At 49.7% G+C, this 18,140-nt stretch overlaps 15 protein-coding genes across 15 annotated transcripts; 8 read left to right on the top strand and 7 right to left on the bottom strand.

Moving 5' to 3' along the window:
* Positions 1-318: 318 nt before the first annotated feature.
* On the bottom strand, positions 319-765 carry NEDG_01655 (60S ribosomal protein uL15; the record flags this gene model as incomplete). The annotated part of the gene is made up of 1 exon (XM_067689073.1): positions 319-765. The coding sequence occupies one exon, from the start codon at positions 763-765 to the stop codon at positions 319-321; it is 447 nt and encodes a 148-aa protein (XP_067544963.1).
* Positions 766-999: 234 nt separating this feature from the next.
* On the top strand, positions 1,000-1,533 carry NEDG_01654 (6S ribosome subunit biogenesis protein NIP7; the record flags this gene model as incomplete). Its single annotated transcript, XM_067689072.1, has 1 exon — positions 1,000-1,533. The coding sequence occupies one exon, from the start codon at positions 1,000-1,002 to the stop codon at positions 1,531-1,533; it is 534 nt and encodes a 177-aa protein (XP_067544962.1).
* A 91-nt stretch (positions 1,534-1,624) lies between these two features.
* On the top strand, positions 1,625-3,484 carry NEDG_01653 (uncharacterized protein; the record flags this gene model as incomplete). Its single annotated transcript, XM_067689071.1, has 1 exon — positions 1,625-3,484. One exon carries the CDS (start codon positions 1,625-1,627, stop codon positions 3,482-3,484), a length of 1,860 nt encoding a protein of 619 aa, XP_067544961.1.
* On the bottom strand, positions 3,481-3,912 carry NEDG_01652 (uncharacterized protein; the record flags this gene model as incomplete). Its single annotated transcript, XM_067689070.1, has 1 exon — positions 3,481-3,912. The coding sequence occupies one exon, from the start codon at positions 3,910-3,912 to the stop codon at positions 3,481-3,483; it is 432 nt and encodes a 143-aa protein (XP_067544960.1).
* Positions 3,913-3,942: 30 nt separating this feature from the next.
* On the top strand, positions 3,943-4,209 carry NEDG_01651 (uncharacterized protein; the record flags this gene model as incomplete). The annotated part of the gene is made up of 1 exon (XM_067689069.1): positions 3,943-4,209. One exon carries the CDS (start codon positions 3,943-3,945, stop codon positions 4,207-4,209), a length of 267 nt encoding a protein of 88 aa, XP_067544959.1.
* A 241-nt stretch (positions 4,210-4,450) lies between these two features.
* NEDG_01650 (uncharacterized protein) lies at positions 4,451-5,794 on the bottom strand (the record flags this gene model as incomplete). The annotated part of the gene is made up of 1 exon (XM_067689068.1): positions 4,451-5,794. The coding sequence occupies one exon, from the start codon at positions 5,792-5,794 to the stop codon at positions 4,451-4,453; it is 1,344 nt and encodes a 447-aa protein (XP_067544958.1).
* Positions 5,795-5,957: 163 nt separating this feature from the next.
* NEDG_01649 (large subunit ribosomal protein L24e) lies at positions 5,958-6,437 on the bottom strand (the record flags this gene model as incomplete). The annotated part of the gene is made up of 1 exon (XM_067689067.1): positions 5,958-6,437. The coding sequence occupies one exon, from the start codon at positions 6,435-6,437 to the stop codon at positions 5,958-5,960; it is 480 nt and encodes a 159-aa protein (XP_067544957.1).
* Positions 6,438-6,691: 254 nt separating this feature from the next.
* Positions 6,692-7,735, bottom strand: NEDG_01648 (translation initiation factor 3 subunit I; the record flags this gene model as incomplete). Its single annotated transcript, XM_067689066.1, has 1 exon — positions 6,692-7,735. One exon carries the CDS (start codon positions 7,733-7,735, stop codon positions 6,692-6,694), a length of 1,044 nt encoding a protein of 347 aa, XP_067544956.1.
* Positions 7,736-7,861: 126 nt separating this feature from the next.
* Positions 7,862-10,015, top strand: NEDG_01647 (uncharacterized protein; the record flags this gene model as incomplete). Its single annotated transcript, XM_067689065.1, has 1 exon — positions 7,862-10,015. The coding sequence occupies one exon, from the start codon at positions 7,862-7,864 to the stop codon at positions 10,013-10,015; it is 2,154 nt and encodes a 717-aa protein (XP_067544955.1).
* Positions 10,016-10,224: 209 nt separating this feature from the next.
* On the bottom strand, positions 10,225-12,657 carry NEDG_01646 (uncharacterized protein; the record flags this gene model as incomplete). Its single annotated transcript, XM_067689064.1, has 1 exon — positions 10,225-12,657. The coding sequence occupies one exon, from the start codon at positions 12,655-12,657 to the stop codon at positions 10,225-10,227; it is 2,433 nt and encodes an 810-aa protein (XP_067544954.1).
* A 280-nt stretch (positions 12,658-12,937) lies between these two features.
* Positions 12,938-13,873, top strand: NEDG_01645 (uncharacterized protein; the record flags this gene model as incomplete). Its single annotated transcript, XM_067689063.1, has 1 exon — positions 12,938-13,873. One exon carries the CDS (start codon positions 12,938-12,940, stop codon positions 13,871-13,873), a length of 936 nt encoding a protein of 311 aa, XP_067544953.1.
* A 58-nt stretch (positions 13,874-13,931) lies between these two features.
* NEDG_01644 (uncharacterized protein) lies at positions 13,932-15,047 on the top strand (the record flags this gene model as incomplete). The annotated part of the gene is made up of 1 exon (XM_067689062.1): positions 13,932-15,047. One exon carries the CDS (start codon positions 13,932-13,934, stop codon positions 15,045-15,047), a length of 1,116 nt encoding a protein of 371 aa, XP_067544952.1.
* Positions 15,048-15,428: 381 nt separating this feature from the next.
* Positions 15,429-16,082, bottom strand: NEDG_01643 (uncharacterized protein; the record flags this gene model as incomplete). The annotated part of the gene is made up of 1 exon (XM_067689061.1): positions 15,429-16,082. One exon carries the CDS (start codon positions 16,080-16,082, stop codon positions 15,429-15,431), a length of 654 nt encoding a protein of 217 aa, XP_067544951.1.
* A 226-nt stretch (positions 16,083-16,308) lies between these two features.
* Positions 16,309-17,619, top strand: NEDG_01642 (tubulin alpha; the record flags this gene model as incomplete). Its single annotated transcript, XM_067689060.1, has 1 exon — positions 16,309-17,619. One exon carries the CDS (start codon positions 16,309-16,311, stop codon positions 17,617-17,619), a length of 1,311 nt encoding a protein of 436 aa, XP_067544950.1.
* A 156-nt stretch (positions 17,620-17,775) lies between these two features.
* Positions 17,776-18,117, top strand: NEDG_01641 (60S ribosomal protein eL31; the record flags this gene model as incomplete). Its single annotated transcript, XM_067689059.1, has 1 exon — positions 17,776-18,117. One exon carries the CDS (start codon positions 17,776-17,778, stop codon positions 18,115-18,117), a length of 342 nt encoding a protein of 113 aa, XP_067544949.1.
* Between the last annotated feature and the right edge of the window lie 23 nt (positions 18,118-18,140).

The raw sequence follows: 18,140 nt of genomic DNA, 5'->3' as shown, positions 1-18,140 counted from the left end.
AAAATATTCACCAAATACAAATACGGCTAGGTAGGGGTACTGCACTGTGGTGGGGTGTGGTACGGGGTGGGGTACGGGGTGTAACAAGCCCAGGATGTTAAACAAAAACTGCCTCAGCTAGGTATCTATTTCAGCGCATGTGCAAGACTCCGGTAGGTTTGTAGTCCTTCATCTTACACGCTCAACTAAAAGTAACATCATTGGCATGTTCGGGTTACGGCATAGCCCGTTATGGTATGGGTTCCGTTACGGCATAGCCCGTTACGGTATGTGGACGGATTGATGGCTGTTTATTTGCTTAGCTTATAGTTTAGGTACCTAAACGGTGAGAATGCACTGGCCACCAGCTGCAACTATCTTCTTCTCTGCTTCGGGAGTGAATCTTCTTGCTTTGACAACAATGGGCCTGATTGGCATCTCGCCCGTTCCAATAACCTTGAAGAAACCGAAGTCTGAGAGGTTCACAACGGGAACAACCTCTGGGTTGTTTAAGAACTCGTCAATTTGGTTGTTCTTCTCTACCAGACTCCACACCTTGTCAACGGTGATGTATGGGGTGTACTTTCTGTTCTTGGCATCGAAAAAGATCTTCATACCTGTCTTTCCAAAGAAGTCTGGGTGGTATCTTTCAAAAAGGGTTCTGTGGTGGGTCATACCTCCACATTTACCCCTTCCTCCCGGATGCTTTCTGTGCTTTCCCACTCTTCCGTGTCCATGTGAGACATGACCTCTCAACTTTCTCGTCTTCTTTTCTCTAGTCGACATTTCTACTGGGGCACTAAAATTTAAAATAATTTCTGTCTTTCTACTGCTGGGTCGGGCCGTGTATGGTAGTGGTACGGTGGTCATATGCTGTGTAGGGTAGGGGTGGGGGTCCTGTACGGGGGACATGTAAGGTGGGGGTACGGTAGGGTACGGTGTGGTGTAAGGAGGGGTACGGTGTGGTACTAACCCTAACCAAGCCCGAACACTTATAAAAGAAGAAGATGAAATTTTTGCATGAGAGAGCTAAAGCCCGAAGAGATGGAAAAAGTTGAGAAAAAGATGAAGCAGTTCATTGGTAGCAACTTTTCATCTTTCCTCAACCCACTGCACAAGATCATCCTCCACAAACAACGGGTGTTTTATGTTTCAGTTGATTTGCTGAAAAAAGCCTCAGTGGTTCCACAGGAAAGCGTTGCATGCATTGGAACGTGTCTGGGCCGGTTTACTAAGTCTAACCAGTTCAGAATAAAGATCACGGCACTCCCAGTGCTTGCAATGTACGCGACCCACCGAGTCAAAGTTAAGCCAACGGCTGAAATGAACGTTCTTTACGGGAACCATGTTCAGCGAGCACACGTCACAGTGATTGCCTCAGACATTCAGAAGAACTCAGGCGTTCTGCTTACCTCCACCTCCGGAGTGCCTCTAGGCTTTGGCGTAGCCTCCAAGGCAGGCACAGAGGTCGTTTCCGGGGACAGAACAGCAATTATTATAGTAAGACACGGCGACACGGGAGAGTACCTGAGGGAAGAGGCTGCACTGATGTAAAAGATCAGCTAGACCGCTCCCCTCACTTTCGAGCTTTCGAGCAAACCCAAAGCCCGAATAAAAGATAGTGCATGGTTTTATTAATATTTTCATGGATGGAAAGGGAGGGAACGTACTGGAAAGGGTTCTTTTGGAAGGAGCTGACCGAATTGTGACCTACTCCCCGCTTATCTTTGCGCAAATGCCCCTACAGTTCGAAGAGATACTTAGAAGAAGCTGTGGACTGTCCCATGAAAAGGTGGCCAAGCTGGGCGAAGAGCTCAAAAAGTACTCCATTGGGTACTTCTATGGCGAGGGAATGGTGGGGGAGGATGAAAAGGCGGCCAGGGCCCCGGAAACAGGTCGGGCGAGTCTGTTCCGGGCCTACCACCAGAGGGCTGTTCCAGGCCCTGAAACGGACCCTAGCCCTAGCCCTAGCCCTGAAACGGACCTGGATGGGCTGTTTCTGGGGGCGTATGGGTGCTACGTTCGGGGGGCGTACCAGAAAGCCAGGGACTTGGTGGAAAGGATGCTTGAGCTGGTGAGCGGGAGGAAAAAGGTGCACTTTGGGTGCAAGCTGCACATTCTGTCGCTGGGGGCCTCGGCATCGCACAAGCTGGGGCTTTTCTACGATGCCATGTACCTGGCGCGCGGGGGCAAGAGTCTTTCGGCAGCGGTGTCTTTTTCCGGGGGAGAGTCGTACTTTGAAGAGGTTATTTGGGTGCTTGAGACAACTGCGGGCGTGCAAAGAACGTGGCACTGGGCGGGGTATGCGCTTATCTCTGAAAAAGTAGAAAAACGGTTGGAGATAGGTGCAAGTCTAGAGGACAAGGTGGGAAGGTCGGTGAAGTATGCCACGGAGTCCACGCTTCTTCGGGACGTTAAGATTTACGACTCCAGGGAGGCGCGGAAGCTTGGGGAGGCGCGGACGAATATTGAAGAGTACATTCTGGAGATAAAAGGGATAGGAAAAGTTTGCACGCATCTGTCACCGGTGATGGCGTACACGATTGAAGGGTGCCTGGCGTTTGGGCTTATTTTTATCCGGGAAGAAAAAACGAAAATGACAGTTATCAAAACAAACATTTCAGTTACAGAGCTTCTCTATCGGATGTATAAGATTAACGAGAAGAACCGGGAGGTTCTGAAGCGGCGGTGTATCGATCCCGGGGAAAAAAAGCAGTGGTGGGCAGATAGGGCGGGTCTAGATCGGGCGATAAAGAAGGAAGTTATGGGGATGAACGCCTATCTAGCGCGGTTTCAGGAGAGGGGGCATGTTCTAAAGGAGCGGGTTGTGCTTGTGGTTGAGGATGTTCTGGGGGGGCTGCCGCTAGAGATGGCGGGTGTCTTTCAGGGCAAGGGTGTTGTACGAAGTTCATCGTTATTTTCAGTGATTAGAGAGTTTTCAGAGATAAGCGACGGGCCCAAAGAGCCGAAAGACTTCTTCTACCTTCTCAACCCCGAAAAGAACCTTCCGCGTACCGAGGAGCGTGTAGAAGCGTATCTAGCACAAGAGCTTCCCGGCATAGCAGGCATCAAAGGACGGGCTCCCAGCCCGCTTGAAATAGAACAAGCGATGCAGCGCCACCAAATCTTTCTTTATTTCGGGCACGGGGGGGGAGAAAAGTTCTTCACCCCACAAGCCCTGACCCACGCCACCCCCCCACACCCAGCCTCTGCGAAGCAGGAAAAAAAAGTCTTTCTATTCGGGTGTTCCAGCGCCAGGCTCAAAAGCTTCCGCCACTACAACACGCACAGCACGTGCCTCTCATACCTCTACGTCCCCGGGATCCACCAGGTAGTTGGTGCCCTCTGGGACATAACGGACAAAGACCTGGACGGGGTGAGTCTTGGTTTAGTCCGGGCGGTCAAAGGGGGGGGTTCAGTCTCCGCGGCTCTGGGGGAGCTAAGGCGGGGGTGCAAGCTTAAGTACCTGAACGGCGGGGCGCTGGTGGTGTACGGCGGAAGCTAGCTGTCCTCCAGGAGCGCGTGGTCAAAGGGGGGGGTTTCCTCGGAGGCCTGTCGCTTAATGCCCGCGCCAACGCCGAGGGCTATGCTGTAGAGGGAGGACCAGTCCTCGGTGAGGGTGGGGTTAGTATGGCCGTTATTAAAGTCAACATCGATGTTTCCCATTGCGCGCGAGATAAGTTTTTTTTGGAGCTCAAGCTTGGCGTAGACGTCCTTGAACTTGACGGAGCCTTCGATTTTCTTGATGTACTTGAGGAAGAAGACGAGGGTGTACATTTTAAGGACGGAGTTATCGACGTACGGCATTTTTTCCATTTCTTCGTGGATGTACTTTTTGTAGGTGATTTCCAGGGTATCAGGGACAAAGATTTCCAAGGCTTCCATGAGCTCAACGTGTTCTTTGTAGAGTTCTTTGTTGTAGGAGGGGGCCATAGTGCAAATTTCTTTCTTTATTGTTTTTAAATGCTGTCACACTTTCATTTCTTAGAAGAAGCGCCCAGAGAGAAGGCAGTTCTTTACGGGGCCATTAGTTTGGAAGACACCATTACTCTTCCCTCGCTTGAAGAGGTGGACAGTCTCCCGGAAGCCGGGGGTTTTAAGAGCCAGGATCTCGTGCGGCTGGAGAAGGTGGGGATGGGCGTGCTAAGTAGGGTGTATAGCGGGGAGGAGGCATCTGTGGTGGGAATCAAGTGCAAAGGTCTACAGCACGAGCAGTTCAGGCTTAGTTAGTCCGGGATTTCGGGTTTTTCGGGGATTTCGGGGTTTGTGGGGGATTTCGGGGTTTTACCGGGTCAGACTCTAACGGCTAATCAAATAAGGTTCGGGCGGGTATATAAAGAGAGCAGTTTTTGAAAAAGTAGGGTAGTTGTGTGGGGTGGTGCTGGACGGGGACAGGCGGGGACAGACGGGGAGTGGGGTGGTAAGTTTATTCATTGGTAGGGTAGGGGGTAGGTGGTAGTTGCCAAGGTCATTAGACGATTTGTTGGAGGTGGGGGGTTTCAAGGTCCCGCTCGGCCTCCGTGTCTGAGCCATAAACGTCGATTTCCTTCTTGCCCTTCTTCTGCCTTCTTCTGAGGTGGAGGTGGATGACCGGAGCCGTTGTCCCGTGGATGATGATGCTAAGGAAGACAATCGCATAAACACACTTAATAATGTCGTTGGTCACCGCGTGGAACCTCTCCCCAAGCACGTGCTGGGCGTGGTACCCAAAGAAAATGGCAGCTACGCCAATCGGGCCAAACCACCCGGCAAAGAAGGTTTCTTTTAGGCCGAGGCCTGGGAGAAGGCCAAGCATTCGCATGAGGTAGACCCCGGGAAGGCGCCTGAAAAGAATGATCAGGAACGCCGCGCTCATGTGCTTGAGGTTGAAGATCTCCATGGGAAGGATCGCTCCAAAGATAATGAAGAAAGCGTGGTTGAAAATCAGGTCAACCACTTCCATGATGTGCGAGTCCTTGATATCCTGCACCATATCGTCGTCCCAGGCAAAGGCTAAACCGGCCACAAAGACGGCCAGTAAGTCGTCGCTGCCAATGAGAGCGGTTACACCCGTTACCAGGACAGCTAGAGCCAGAGCATATACAAGGAAGCTCTCTTTGTCAATCCAGTGCTGTTTTAAGCTGTACTTCAAAAGCGCCCGAGCAAAGAGGCCGATCAGCACGCCAATGACCACAGCCACCAGAATTTCAAAGAGCCAGGTGCAGTAGAACCAGTCCTTGAAGGCGGAGAGGACACCGCCCGGCTTATCTGTGTGCTTCATAAGGAAAATGGGCAAAGTAAGCAAAGGAAAGCCAAGACCGTCATTAGAGCCGCTCTCAATGGCTAGCAAGTGTCTAAGGCGCGAGGGAATGTACTTGTTCGCAAACCTTCCCTTAAGCACGGCACTGGCCAGAATCGGGTCGGTCGGGGTAACACACGCCCCAGCAATCATTGCCACGGGCCACCCAAAGCCACAAACATACTTAACAATTAACGTAGAAATGCCGAACATGATGGCCATTACTGGAAGGAGCAGTGTAGCAATTGAAAGCCAGTTCTTCCGGAAAAAAGTCTTTGGAACGGTTACGGCCACAGCCACCAGCTGTAAAGACATGACCATGTGGGCAAAGTGGAAAATGAAGGTGGAGTTAGACAAATGGCTCTCAACCAGCTCCCCCATACCAAAGTACTTTAGACCTACCTTGCAGATCATTCCGTATATGGTAGCCACTGCAGACTCTGCAATGTACAGTTTTTCCTTTATCAGCAGGGAAAAGACGCCAAAGCTCAGGATAAAGCCTCCGAGAAGAGAGCAACACGCTGCAAAGTTTTCCATTAAAAGAATTTTCCCTCTCTCTTAAATACCGGCCACCAATAGGCCCACCCCCCACAACGTACCACCCACAACCCAACGCACCAATCACTGTACCCCCCCTCATTACGCACCACCCACACCCACACCCACACCCAACCCCACAACGTACCACCACCGAACTTGTTTATTCAAAAGGTATGCGAAGGGCGTCTCTGACCTTGCGCTTGCGCTCGAGTGACTGTATTCTTCTTTCTTCTTCTGAAAGAGCATCTATGTTTTTGATGATGAAGATTCTTTCGCTCTCGACCAGCTTCTCTTGCTCGGTGAGTATTCTGTTTTTGATGTGGAATGCTTCTCGCTGTGCTCTAATTGCAGCAATCTTAGGCATGCTCTCAACAACCTTGGCAAAGAGGGTTTGGTCGTAAATCACTGGCTCATCAATTCTTCTTTCAAAGGCCTGTGAGGTGTCATTGACCAAGTCTTTGCCTTTGACCTTCCTGCACGTCTTGGTCCAGGCAACCCTTCGCGGGTTTCTCTTAAGCTTGAAGTTCTTGGTGCACTTGGAGCGACAGAATCTGAAGATTTCTCCATCGTTTCTGACAAACATGGAGCCATGTCCTGGGTAGATGTTCCCAGAGCAGAAATAGCACTTCTCTATTCTCATGTAAACGTAACTTTTTTTGCAAAAAAATAATAAATGCTTGAAAAATTTTAGTTTTAGGATTTAATTCTCATTCGCCACGAGTCCTCTCATGCAACGGCTCGCCAGAGTGAGTAATATTAAAGTGGCACAGGAAGCATGCCCTTTGTAGACGCATGTGCCAATGGTCACAACATTTTTTCATTAAAATCTTTGGCTTGGGCTGGCACGGGGACAGCAAACCCCGAACTTTTCGAAACACCGAAACACCGAAAACACTAGCCCTCAACGTCCTCGAAGGGGGTGAAGGGGGCTGTAAGGAACGAGTCGTCATCAAGCCTGATCAGGTTAACTACCCCGTCCTCACCGCCCGAGACAAGGGCGCGACCTGAGGGGTGGATGTCGATTGCATTAACGGTACCAAAGTGGATGTTGTAGTAACCTACCAAGCGGGAGGTAACACAGTCAAAGACTTCAATGTGGAAGTTTCCTCTGCCGCCCGTGGTGGTAACCTCCCGGGCATTGGTTCCTCCGCCACAGATTACCATGCGGTTGTCTGGGGAGGTCCTGGAGGAGTTAATGGGCGAGTCTGAAAGAAACTCGCGAACCACAGAGATCTCCTGGGCGTCGGTGCTGAATATCTTGCTCTTGAAGTCGTCAGAGCCCGTGGTAAAGTAGGTGTGGCAAAAAGACGGAGCCAGAGAGGTAATTTTGGCCTGGTGGATCTTTTTGGCAGCAACGAGAGAGAAGGTTCTTTCGTCAATAAGACTGACACACCCTTCAACGTCCCCGTAAAGAATCTTGTTGTCCAGGGTAGTGTTGATGGTCGTTGGGATCGTCTCTGTTTCGCACTCTTTGATAAGCTCGCCGCTTTTGGTGTCGTATACCCAGATTTTAGGAGGATGGCCCATAATCGCATCGGTGCACATAACGACTCTTGCTGAGTCCTGGGTGAATGCAACGCTCTTGGTGGTTACATCGTTGTCAAAGGAAAAGATGATTTTGCCCGTTTCAACGTCCCAAAGAATGCCTGTTCCATCGCCACTTCCAGTAACCAGTCTTCTGCTCTCTGCGTCAACGTCTATGCTAAAGACGGCACCCAGGTGGCCTTGGTACGTTCCTATTTTGGTTCCCGTGCTCACTCTCCAGACGGCGGGAGAGATGTTTTTGCAGGCTGTGAAGAGAAGGTCGCCGTCTCTGTTGAACTTAACGTCTGTAAGTGCTCTCTGGTGGTGTCTTAGCTGCCAGCTACTTGCTGGCTCAACCAGGTCCATGGGAAGCGAGGCGGTGGTGGTGTACTGTGCTGATTCGGTGCCAAGCATTTGCAATAAAAAACTGCAAACTTTCTGAGGAAATATGGGCCTGGTGAGCTAACCCGAACTAAGCCCGATCAAAAAAATAAATCAGTGCAATCATATAAGCTTCCAGCCTAAATCTTTTTACAGATTATGAGAGATAAGAGTGTTAGTGACCACGTGTTGTTTTCCGAGCTGAAAAAGCAGATAGACGCTGACGAAATAGACTTTAAAGGGGTCTGTGCGGCAGTCCTGGGAAGGAGGGAGCTTGCAATTGGCGGGGTCCACTTTATTCTCTTTGCGCTCGGCTACACCCTTGAAAGGCCATCAGCCAGCTATGGGCCAGGGTCAGGGCCAGGGTCAGGGTCATGTTTGGGCTTAGACAGCGAGGCGGAGACGGAGACGGACAGCGACCCGGAGACTGACCCGGAAACGGACTCTGGTGGATCAACGCCGCCGCCAAGAAGGGTGCAGCCCGATTTAAGACCCAAGCCCAGACCCAGGCCCAGGCCCAGAGCCCGACCCATTCCCTATACGCTGTGTCTGTACATGGCAGATCTTGGGGCTGTGTATGAAGCACACATGCAAGCGGTCTGCTTTCTGTTGCAGACGTACATGGTGCCTTTGCTCTTTGAGGCGGAGGTTGGGGTGAGCGATGAAACAGAAAGAAGAATTTCAGCGATGAAAAAAGTCATCAACAAGCTAGAAGAGAGAACGGAGAATGAAAAAGCTCTGTGCTTCTTATCGCAAAGCACTTTGGACGTTTTGCTTGAAGTTTTGCGGTGCGAGGACCACAAAAAAACCAACAGCATCATTTTGGCGATTGGCATCATTAGAAAAAAGCACAAACAGGTTGTTGGCATGGTAAAAATGAGGAAATCGCTTGAAAGCGTTCTGAGCAGGGTTAAGGAGCTTGTTATGCTGCTTTCTGCATGTGAGTCGTCTATTACAGCTTCTATGATCGATTTGCTTTATGTGCTATGTACAAAAAAGGAAATATCTGACTCGGAAAAATGTATCCAGGCTCTTGGACTGCTGGTGCTTGAAGAAATCAAGCGATGGATAAGTAGTCTGTTCCAGGGCATGCACTTCTACCTCGATCCAAGTTCTCCACTGCTGGCGTGCAAAATAGTTATTAAGCAGCTTAGCACGGCGCCAACAAGAACGCCGTTCCAGTTCCTAGGAAGCCAGATCGAGAGGTTTTTTAACGTCCTCCTGGGACGCGTGCATAGCTCTCTAGTGCAGTGCACCAGTATGTTTTTGGACTTGGGCAGTGTCCACAGTTCGGGTGGCATAAAGTGGCTGTTTCTTGAAAGGGCGTTTAAAACAGAGATATCAGCTTGTAAGATTGTTTGCACTCAGCCAGGATCCAGCACTCAGGGGTGTAACACTTTCTTGGTAGAGCTTTTCAATTCAAGCATTTTGAGTAAAACCTTGCACTTGCACCTAGTTTACGCTGAACCGTTGAAAAAATCTGCCCGGATGAGAGTTACCAACCTCAGCAGGCTCCAAATGCTTACTCTGGAAGAAGACCCTGAAGTTGGCAAAGAGGTGGAGGGGATTGAAAACTTTGTCTCTGACCTTCTCTGCTTCAGGCCAATCAAAACACTGGCCCTGTCCTTCCCGTACAACGTTAAAACCTTCTTTGCCCTGCTCAAAGTGGTCTACACCGGCGTGGAAAAGCTTATTCTTACCTTTGTGACCAAAAAGCTCTTTTCACCCCGAAGCCCGAAAACCAGCGACATTTGCTGTTTACTTAATTCGGCCCTGATGCCATCAGTAAAAGAGATATCAATCCACAACAGTGTTCTCTCTGAGATAGAGTTTACAACGATTTGTGCTGATATGTCAATGGTGCAGGTTCGCTATGGCCGCTTTCTCTGTCCACTTGGGGCGTGCTACATCAAGCAGAACGTCTACCTCTTCAGGAAACCTGAGCCAGTAGCTTTGAACGGCGGCCTTGTTTTTATCATGGCGGAGGATACGGTTAAGCAGTGGGCACAGACGGCGAGTGACACGTACCTTGAACAGTGCTACCTCTGCGACAAACCATACGCAAAGGCTTCAAAAGCCAGGGTCCTGGTCCTTCCGTGTGGCAACATCTTCCACCTCTCGTGCATCTCTGAGGAGTTTACCACCAAAAAGAACATGTGCTGTCCCCAGTGCAGGAAAAGGATCCACATGTCTTTTGGGTGTGCTGTAGCCATTGACACCCTTTTCACGCCCAAGCCCATCCTAAAGCTGAAAGACCCCAACTTTTTTGACGATCCTCTGGATGCAGACATACTGGCATACCTCCCCGACTAGCCCACCTCAATACCCGAACCGTTAAAAAACCAATCAATTAAGCTTCAGTGGCTATATAATGTCGAGCAAAATAAAAAAAACATCCTTCGCCAATCTGAGCACTGACGCGGTTGGAACAGCCAGAACAGTTCCATTTATTTGTTCTACCAGGACTGAGAGTAGGTGGGTTCGGGGTGCTCTGGTTTGGAGTGCTCTGGGTGGGTTGGGTTTTAGATCTGGGTTTGGGTGGTTAGGTACCACTCAGGCTCGGGTGCCTCGGATGCTTCGGGTACTGTTGGGGTGAGGACTAGCTTTTTTAGGAGAATGACCTGAATAGGCATAGTGGGGCGGCTCGGGTCTTCCCACACTAGCTGTTGGACAATGGGGTACCCAGTTATTGTAGACATTTCAAGCGCCAGGGAGAACGTTGGGGCTATTGCATAGAAGGGGAAGATTTCAGAAAAAGTTAGACTGTTGACAACCCCCGAGGGTACCGAGTCAAGGAAAGAGTCCAGGCTCCCAGACACCACCAGATTCTCCAGGTGGAAGATAATGTTTGGGGTCGTGGTGCTAAAAAGCCGGGGAAGATCGGTGATGCAGACTTTCGGGCTGAGAAAACCCGAAGTCAAAGGAAAGAAGATCTCTGCTGATTTAACAACTGAAACCTTGGGCATTTTTGAAAGATCCTCACGATTCCAGGTAAGCATGTTGCAGAAAAAACCAAGGGACACATCGTCCCGGTTGTAGATAAACGTGTTGGCTTCGCCCGGAAAGCTAACCTGAGCAAATTCACCGGGCAGGGCTGTAAAAGGACAGTTAATGCAGACGAACAAGCACGCTATGGTTGGAATAGGTGTCTGCCTCTGACAAGCTGCCTCCCAGGCATTGGTTATCCTGTTAAACATGCGCGCAGGCCCTATCGTTACCCGATCAAAGCCAGAGGCACAGACAGCACCTTTTGCCAGGTAGTGCATGTACACTTCTACACTCGGAGTGTTAGCGAACCACAGGGAAGCAACAAGAACGTAGACAGCTTCCTGGTAGGTAATGTTCCTGTAAACCTCATGAACATAGACAGAGTCAACCTTTGTAAAGAGAAGAGAAAGAGAAACCTTATCTAAAACATCAACAAGCACCTTAAAAGGAACTATGAGCCGGGAAAGGCTCAAAGAGGTTGCCGTGGGGTTAGAAGAAATCAACTGGCTTATCGACAGGTTGCCAATGCTTGACTGGTTAATCGATGCAATGCTCAGCAGCTCTAAGTGGTCAAAGTACCTCAAGTCCTCTAGAGCGAGCATATCGACATTGTAAAGCACCACACGTGCAAGCGTCCTTAGTGCCGCCACAGGTGCCACTGCCCGGGCCCCAAATTTGTCAGATTGATAGATATGTTCCGAAATACACCCTGGTAGCTCTGAAAATTCAACGGAAAGGTCCTTTAGATACGGGAACAGCAAAACAATGGACCAAAAGTAGGTCAGTGAACTGCAGAAGTAGCCTTTGACCACCAGACAAGATACCTTATCTAAAAGAAAGTCTTCATAGACTGGATTGTCCAGCACAAGCATTTTGTTGTAATATGCTACCAGCATACAACAGACGTCATGGTTAACCACCCTAGAGTATATCAGAACCAGCTTCTCTACCTCCATCTTTTTTGCCACCAAGCTGTGGTCCTTGGTGAAGACCTTAAACCCTTTGTCGTCCATCACAAAGGTCTGGACACTCACCACATACCCCCACCCCAGCTTAATACACCCCAGGAGGTTGTTGTCCGTGATCTCAAGCCTTTCCATTGAAAACACATCCCCCAGCCCCAGGGGTGGAAGAGGAGACGCGCCGCCTTCCCCCAGCCTCGTGGTCTTGAGAATGAAAAGGCTGAGCAGGACGGGGTTCCGCTGGACCAGAAGGGCTTTTGTCCGAACACACATGTTGAAAACGGTAAAGTAATCAAGACTCAAAGTTTTTAAGCGGCCGTTATCACTGAAGATAAAAGTTTGCAGCGGCCCATCCAACAATACCTGGATTTGGATCGCATTAAAAACCAGGTGCTCAAAGGCCAGGCACTGAAGAGTTGAGATGGACAAGAACAGAGTTAGCTTAAGCGTCCGCCGCTCCAAGGTTTTGTTGGGAGGCACATCGCCCCCCTCTTTCACGGACATAGACCCATACCCCCGAAACACAAGTGTCTCTATAGGAAACCTAGCTAGGGTGGCAATTATTTCAGTCATTGGAGCAGTTTTTTGGAATGCCTGGGCCAGCTCTACAAACACCTGCTTGATTTGGCAGCCTGCTAACCTAGCTGAAGCATTGAAACATCCTCGAAGAAGCTCTTGTTGGACCCTGTGTATCCCCCTCCTAAATATCTTTTTTTCCTTATGGAGGGCCTGGAAGACTGCGTTTTTAGGGTATTTTTTCCGGGTCGTAGGATCAAGAAAGATTCTAACTACTAGGTCTGTGTCAAAACATCTCTTCTCACTAGGCCCCACGCTTCCCATCGAGGAGCTAGACGGTCCTGCCACGGACCCTGACCCTGACCCTGCCACGGACCCAGCCACCCATAGCCCAAGCACACCAGCGATAACAATTCCTTTAAAGAACCGACCTCTCAATGCGCCTACCAAAGCACCTGCTCCTACGTCTTTTGCTACGCCTAATACCATCACTATCTAAAATATCTAAAGTATCTTATCAGGTAGTGGGCGTCGGGATGTGATACGGTACAGGGTATGGTACGGTACGGTACGGTATGGTATGGTATGGTATGGTATGGTATGGTATGGTATGGTATGGTATGGTATGGTATGGTATGGTATGGTATGGTATGGTATGGTATGGTACAGGGTATGGTACAGTACAGCACAGCATAGCACAGCACGGTACGGTACAGCACAGCACAGTACAGCACATGGTACGGCCAAGGACTGGTTTAAATTATTTTTCATGCCTAAATCTAAACCTACACGCGCACCACCCAGCGACACCGCCCCATACACCGACCCCGGGGTGCTGCACGGCCATAGTGGAGGAGTCATGAGCCTGGTGCACATAGAGGACGGCACAATAGCTACGGGGGGGTACGACTGCTCCATTAAGCTCTGGAAGCACCGAAAAGAAGCACTGACACTCAGAGGACACCTGGGATGCGTAACAGTGCTTGCTTCTAACAGCAGTGCCTCAATGCTGGTCTCTGGAAGCGACGACCACACAGTGAAGGTTTGGGACACAGAGAAAGAAGCATGCGTCCGCACACACACAGAAAGTGTTGGAAGCATTACCTCTCTTGGTGTGGCAGGCTCTCTTGTTGGTTTAAGTACCCGAGACGGGTTTTTGTCCGTTATTGACCTAAGACAAGAAGAAAAGGTGCTTAGACAAAAGCTTCCTCCAGAAGAAAGGGTGCTTCTTATTTCCGTTGACAGAACAAGCATCTCTTTTTCCCAGAACAGGGAGATAAAGTACCTTCCTCTGTCCCAGAGGACACCACTTACCTTTAAAACCTCCCACACCAAGCCCATTAAAAAAACGGTGCTTCTAGAAACAGATACACCAACGTATATTTCCCTTTCGGGGAATATCATTGAAAAAACCACACCTGCCACCACAGAAACCATCTACACATCCAAAACATCAACCCAAACCACCTTTGCCCACCTTTCCACCCGCCTTTACATCTCACACACCACAGGAGCCATTGCCTCCCTCAACCTGCCCCCGAAGCACAACCACCCCCCACCCCCCGAATACAACCACATCCTCACCCTCCCCCCCCTCACAGTTGCCAATGCCCTGGCACTCTCACCCGAGCACAGCCACAGCCCCCCGTACCTATACGCAGGAACAAGCACCTCTGGAGTGGCCTATTGCCAGGTACACCGATGAGTGGCCTATGGCGTTAGGTGGCGGTAATAAATAAAACTTTGGAAGAAAGAAAATTGCAATGAACACTGTGGGAGACAGCACAGTCCACATAACAGACATAGGGCATGAGACATACAAGGCAGGATATGCAGGCGTAGAACAGCCTTCTGTTTTTGAGAAAAGAGGAGCAAAAACAACAGAAGAGGCGCTTTCTCACGTACTAGAGTACATTACAGACGACTCAAAGGACGTGCCTCTCATCAACATAGAAGACCCGTTCATGCCCCGAGAGAACAGAAAAAAAACCTTTGTACATCTTATGGAGTCCTCTCTCTGCTCGGGACTGCTTTTCATTAACGGAGCAGTGGCCGACTGTTTTAGCTACGGGAAGAGCACGGGGCTAATGGTTAGGTTCTGTGGCAGTGGGACCCAGGTCGTTCCAGTAATAGATGGCTACTGTCTTAGCGGGGGGCTAAAAAGCAGCTGTGGGGGAGAGGCACTAAGCGCCTTTGCCAGGGAGCAGCTTGTCCACAAGTCCAAGGAGCTGAAAACGAACCTGCTCCTCCCAAGCGTGGCCATCGATGAAAAGAAGCGGGTGGGCCTGGAGCAGCAGCCCGAGTACAAGGAGAAGCCTTTCTACGCCCGGCTAGCGCCTGAAGAGAAGCACAGCTACGAAATGGACGTAGCTCGGTGCTTCAAAGAGTCTGTCTCGTTTTTTGGGTACTGCCAGCCTAAGTATTACGAGTTTTCAACGGGGTTTACCACGCGGGTGTTCTCCGAGAGAAACCTTATCCCTGAAAAGCTGTTTACGCTGGACAGTGGAGCGGTAGAAAGACTAGATCCATTCAAGCAGATGCCAGGGGTGGTGGGAAGCATGGACCTTCTTGAAATGATCAAGGCTGCAATTGAAAGCGTGGACCTGGAGTACTACGACGTTCTTCTTGGCAACGTTATGGTCTCGGGGGGAGGGGCAATGGTTGCTGGCGTCACTGAAAGGCTCCAAACCGAGCTAATGAAGCTTTTCCCGAACTCAAGGGTCAAAGTAAGCAACGACAAAAGAGAGTTTGGAACCTTCTTTGGCGGGTCAGTCCTGGGGTCGCTTGGAGCAAGCACCTCGCTAATGATCACCAAGGAGGAGTACTCCGAGTCGGGCAGCTCGGCGCTTGAGCGCAAGCGGGTGGAGTGGGTCAAATAAAAAGGTGGCTCGGGTGTATGTTTACTAGAGGCTTGCTAGGGGGCGGGGAGAGAAAGGGTGCTGGAGGAGCACGAGTCTATCGGTATTCTTCCTTTTTTATCAGATAAGTTGGTTTCTTTCACTTTCCATATAAGGCAAGAGTAGGCAACTAGGTAAAGATTGTAGCAAATGGTTATAGCAAGGGTTTCACCGGTGAAAAGAACGGCAATCGCCCGAGCAGAGACCTTGGAGGTTGGGGACATGCTTATTAGGCTGGTGTAGACGTAGGCAGCGCGGGGCATGTAGTTGGAGATAGAAAACCTAATCTCCCGGGTAATGCCAAAAACGAGCCAAAACCTGACCACATTCAGGGCCCAGATCCAGCAGACAACCACCTTTTTCTCAACCAGCTTGGGCTCTATCCATATGCTGCACCAAATAGACGGTGAGAATGGTCATGTAGGTGTTGACAAGAGGCTCAATGGTGATGTCTGGGATGTGCCGGATCGAAAAAGAAAAGAGCATCACAAACATACCCTCCCCAAGAATGACCAAAGAGCACCCGTGGAGCATGTAGTACGTCCCATAGTAGTTGATGTCTGGGAGGTGCCCATAAAAGACGTGGATGACCTGCTCCCTAAAGAAGCCTTTAAGCTTATGGATCCAAATACACGCCCTGACCACCCTGGCCATCTGACAGACCAAAAAAAGGACTGACAGGGGGTAGTACAGTGTTTGGAAGATAAACCCTTCCAAGATAATAAACTTGGCTACATTGAGAAGAACAAGAAACATGAACATGTAAAAAAAAGAGACACACCCGTTCATCAGCAAATAAAACATTGTAAGCAGGTCAAAGATAGCATATATCAGTATCATAACACAGGCTCTTACCATGATAACTTCAGATGAGTGTGGAAACGTGCCCCGGTACTTGGACAGCTTTTCCCAGGCCAAAGCAAGCACGTTGCCAATTATCACAATGTTTAACACACCCATCATAACAAGGTCTCTTTTTATATCAATGGGAAGGTCAAACCTTCTCTGATTTATCATGCCTGACCTAAATTACACCCACGCTATTTATTCCAGGTAATTAATTACCTACCGAACACGAACGGCCTAGGGGCGTGCTGGGTAGGTAGGGGTATGTGGTATGTGCTAGGTGGTAGGTGGTATGTGCTAGGTGCTAGGTGCTGGGCGGGGGTAGGTGGGTGCTAGGTAATGGTCCAATATTTGGGTGTATTTAATTTTAATAAATTTGTACCCCTGCCCTAGGAAGATGAGAGAAATACTTTCAATCCACGTTGGACAGGGAGGAATACAGATAGGAAATGCATGCTGGGAGTTATACTGCCTAGAGCACGGCATTAACCCGAATGGTGAGATAAACAAGAGCGCTGGAAAGCCTATGGAAGCAGCTTCTTCCTTTTTTTCAGAAACAAGCACGGGAAACATGGTGCCTCGGGCTGTAATGGTAGACTTGGAGCCTGGAGTAATTGACACCATTAAAATGAGCGAGTACAGTAGTCTGTACCACCCTTCCCAGCTTATTTCTGGAAAGGAGGATGCTGCCAACAACTATGCCAGAGGCCACTACACCGTTGGCAAGAGCATCATTGAGCCAACCCTCGAACAAATACGCAGGCTTGTTGACAACTGTGACAGCCTCCAGGGCTTCTTTATCTTCCACTCTTTTGGTGGAGGCACTGGCTCAGGTCTTGGTAGCTTAATCATGGAGCGTCTTGACATGCAGTACGAGAAGAAGAGCAAGCTTGAGTTTGCGGTGTACCCTGCACCCCAGGTCTCTAACTCCGTGGTTGAGCCGTACAACTCAGTCCTGACCACCCACACGACCCTCGAACACGCCCACTGCTCGTTTTTGGTGGACAATGAAGCCATTTATGACATGTGCCGGGGCCTAGGCATTAGCAGGCCCGGGTACGTTGACCTGAACCGAGTGATTGCCCAGGTAGTTAGCTCCATCACTGCGTCACTGCGATTCCCTGGATCTCTTAACGTCGACTTGGCCGAGTTCCAAACCAACCTGGTGCCCTACCCAAGGATCCACTTCCCCCTGGTCGCTTACTCCCCAATGGTCTCAGCAGTTAATGCAGCACACGAACAACTCGGTGTAACAGAGATTACCTCAGCATGTTTTGAGCCACAGAACCAGATGGTGAAGTGTGATACGTCGACGGGCAAGTACATTGCCTGCTGCCTTCTCTTTAGAGGAGAGATCAACACCAAAGACGTTAACATTGCCACGGGAATCATCAAAAGCAAGAAAGAGGGACAGTTCGTTGAGTGGTGTCCTACTGGCTTTAAGATTGGCATCAACAATGAGCCGCCCACCTGTCTCCCGGGAGGCGCCATGGCCCCAGTCAAGCGGGCCGTCTGCGCGCTAAGCAATACCACCGCCATTGTTGAGGCATGGAGCCGCCTGAATGAAAAGTTCGATCTTATGTTCAGTAAGCGGGCCTTTGTTCACTGGTACGTTGGTGAGGGTATGGAGGAGGGCGAGTTCACCGAAGCCCGTGAAAACCTTTCGGCCCTTGAGCATGACTACCATGAGCTTGCTTCAGGTCTTTAGTTAGGGCAGTGCGTGGTACGCTACACGCTGAGGCCCGGTCTAATAAAAGGTTTGGAAGAGTTGGCTGGGTTCGTGGTACGTTACGTGGCTGCCCGTGGTACGTTACGTGGACCAAAAAATGTTTTAGTTTTAATTTTACTTTATTTTATCCCTGCAATGGCAAACGTAGTAAACGAGAACAAAGTAGTTGTGCTAACTGTTGACTTATGGAAACTTGTCAAGAACTGCTCAAAGGTAAGATGGGCTGACTGTGCAGTAAGAAACCTAAGGAAAGAGATCCAGAAACAGTTCAGAACTAAGCTAGACGTTAAAATAGACATTGATCTGAACAAAGCTGTTTGGGCCAGAGGAAAGAAGAACCTCCCAAAGAGAATCAGAGTAGAGGTTGGAAGAAGAATTTCGCCAAAGGACAGCTCAAAGTCAGAGTTCTTCTTAAAACACGTCATCGTCCCAAGCTTTGCCGGTCTTCAGTGTGAAAGCATCGTCTTACAAGAGTAAAAATAAATAACACGGTGTGTGTC

Source organism: Nematocida displodere (assembly GCF_001642395.1).
Source record: "Nematocida displodere strain JUm2807 chromosome Unknown 6, whole genome shotgun sequence".
Taxonomy (NCBI): domain Eukaryota; kingdom Fungi; phylum Microsporidia; genus Nematocida; species Nematocida displodere.
This window is presented reverse-complemented; position numbering and strand designations above follow the sequence as displayed.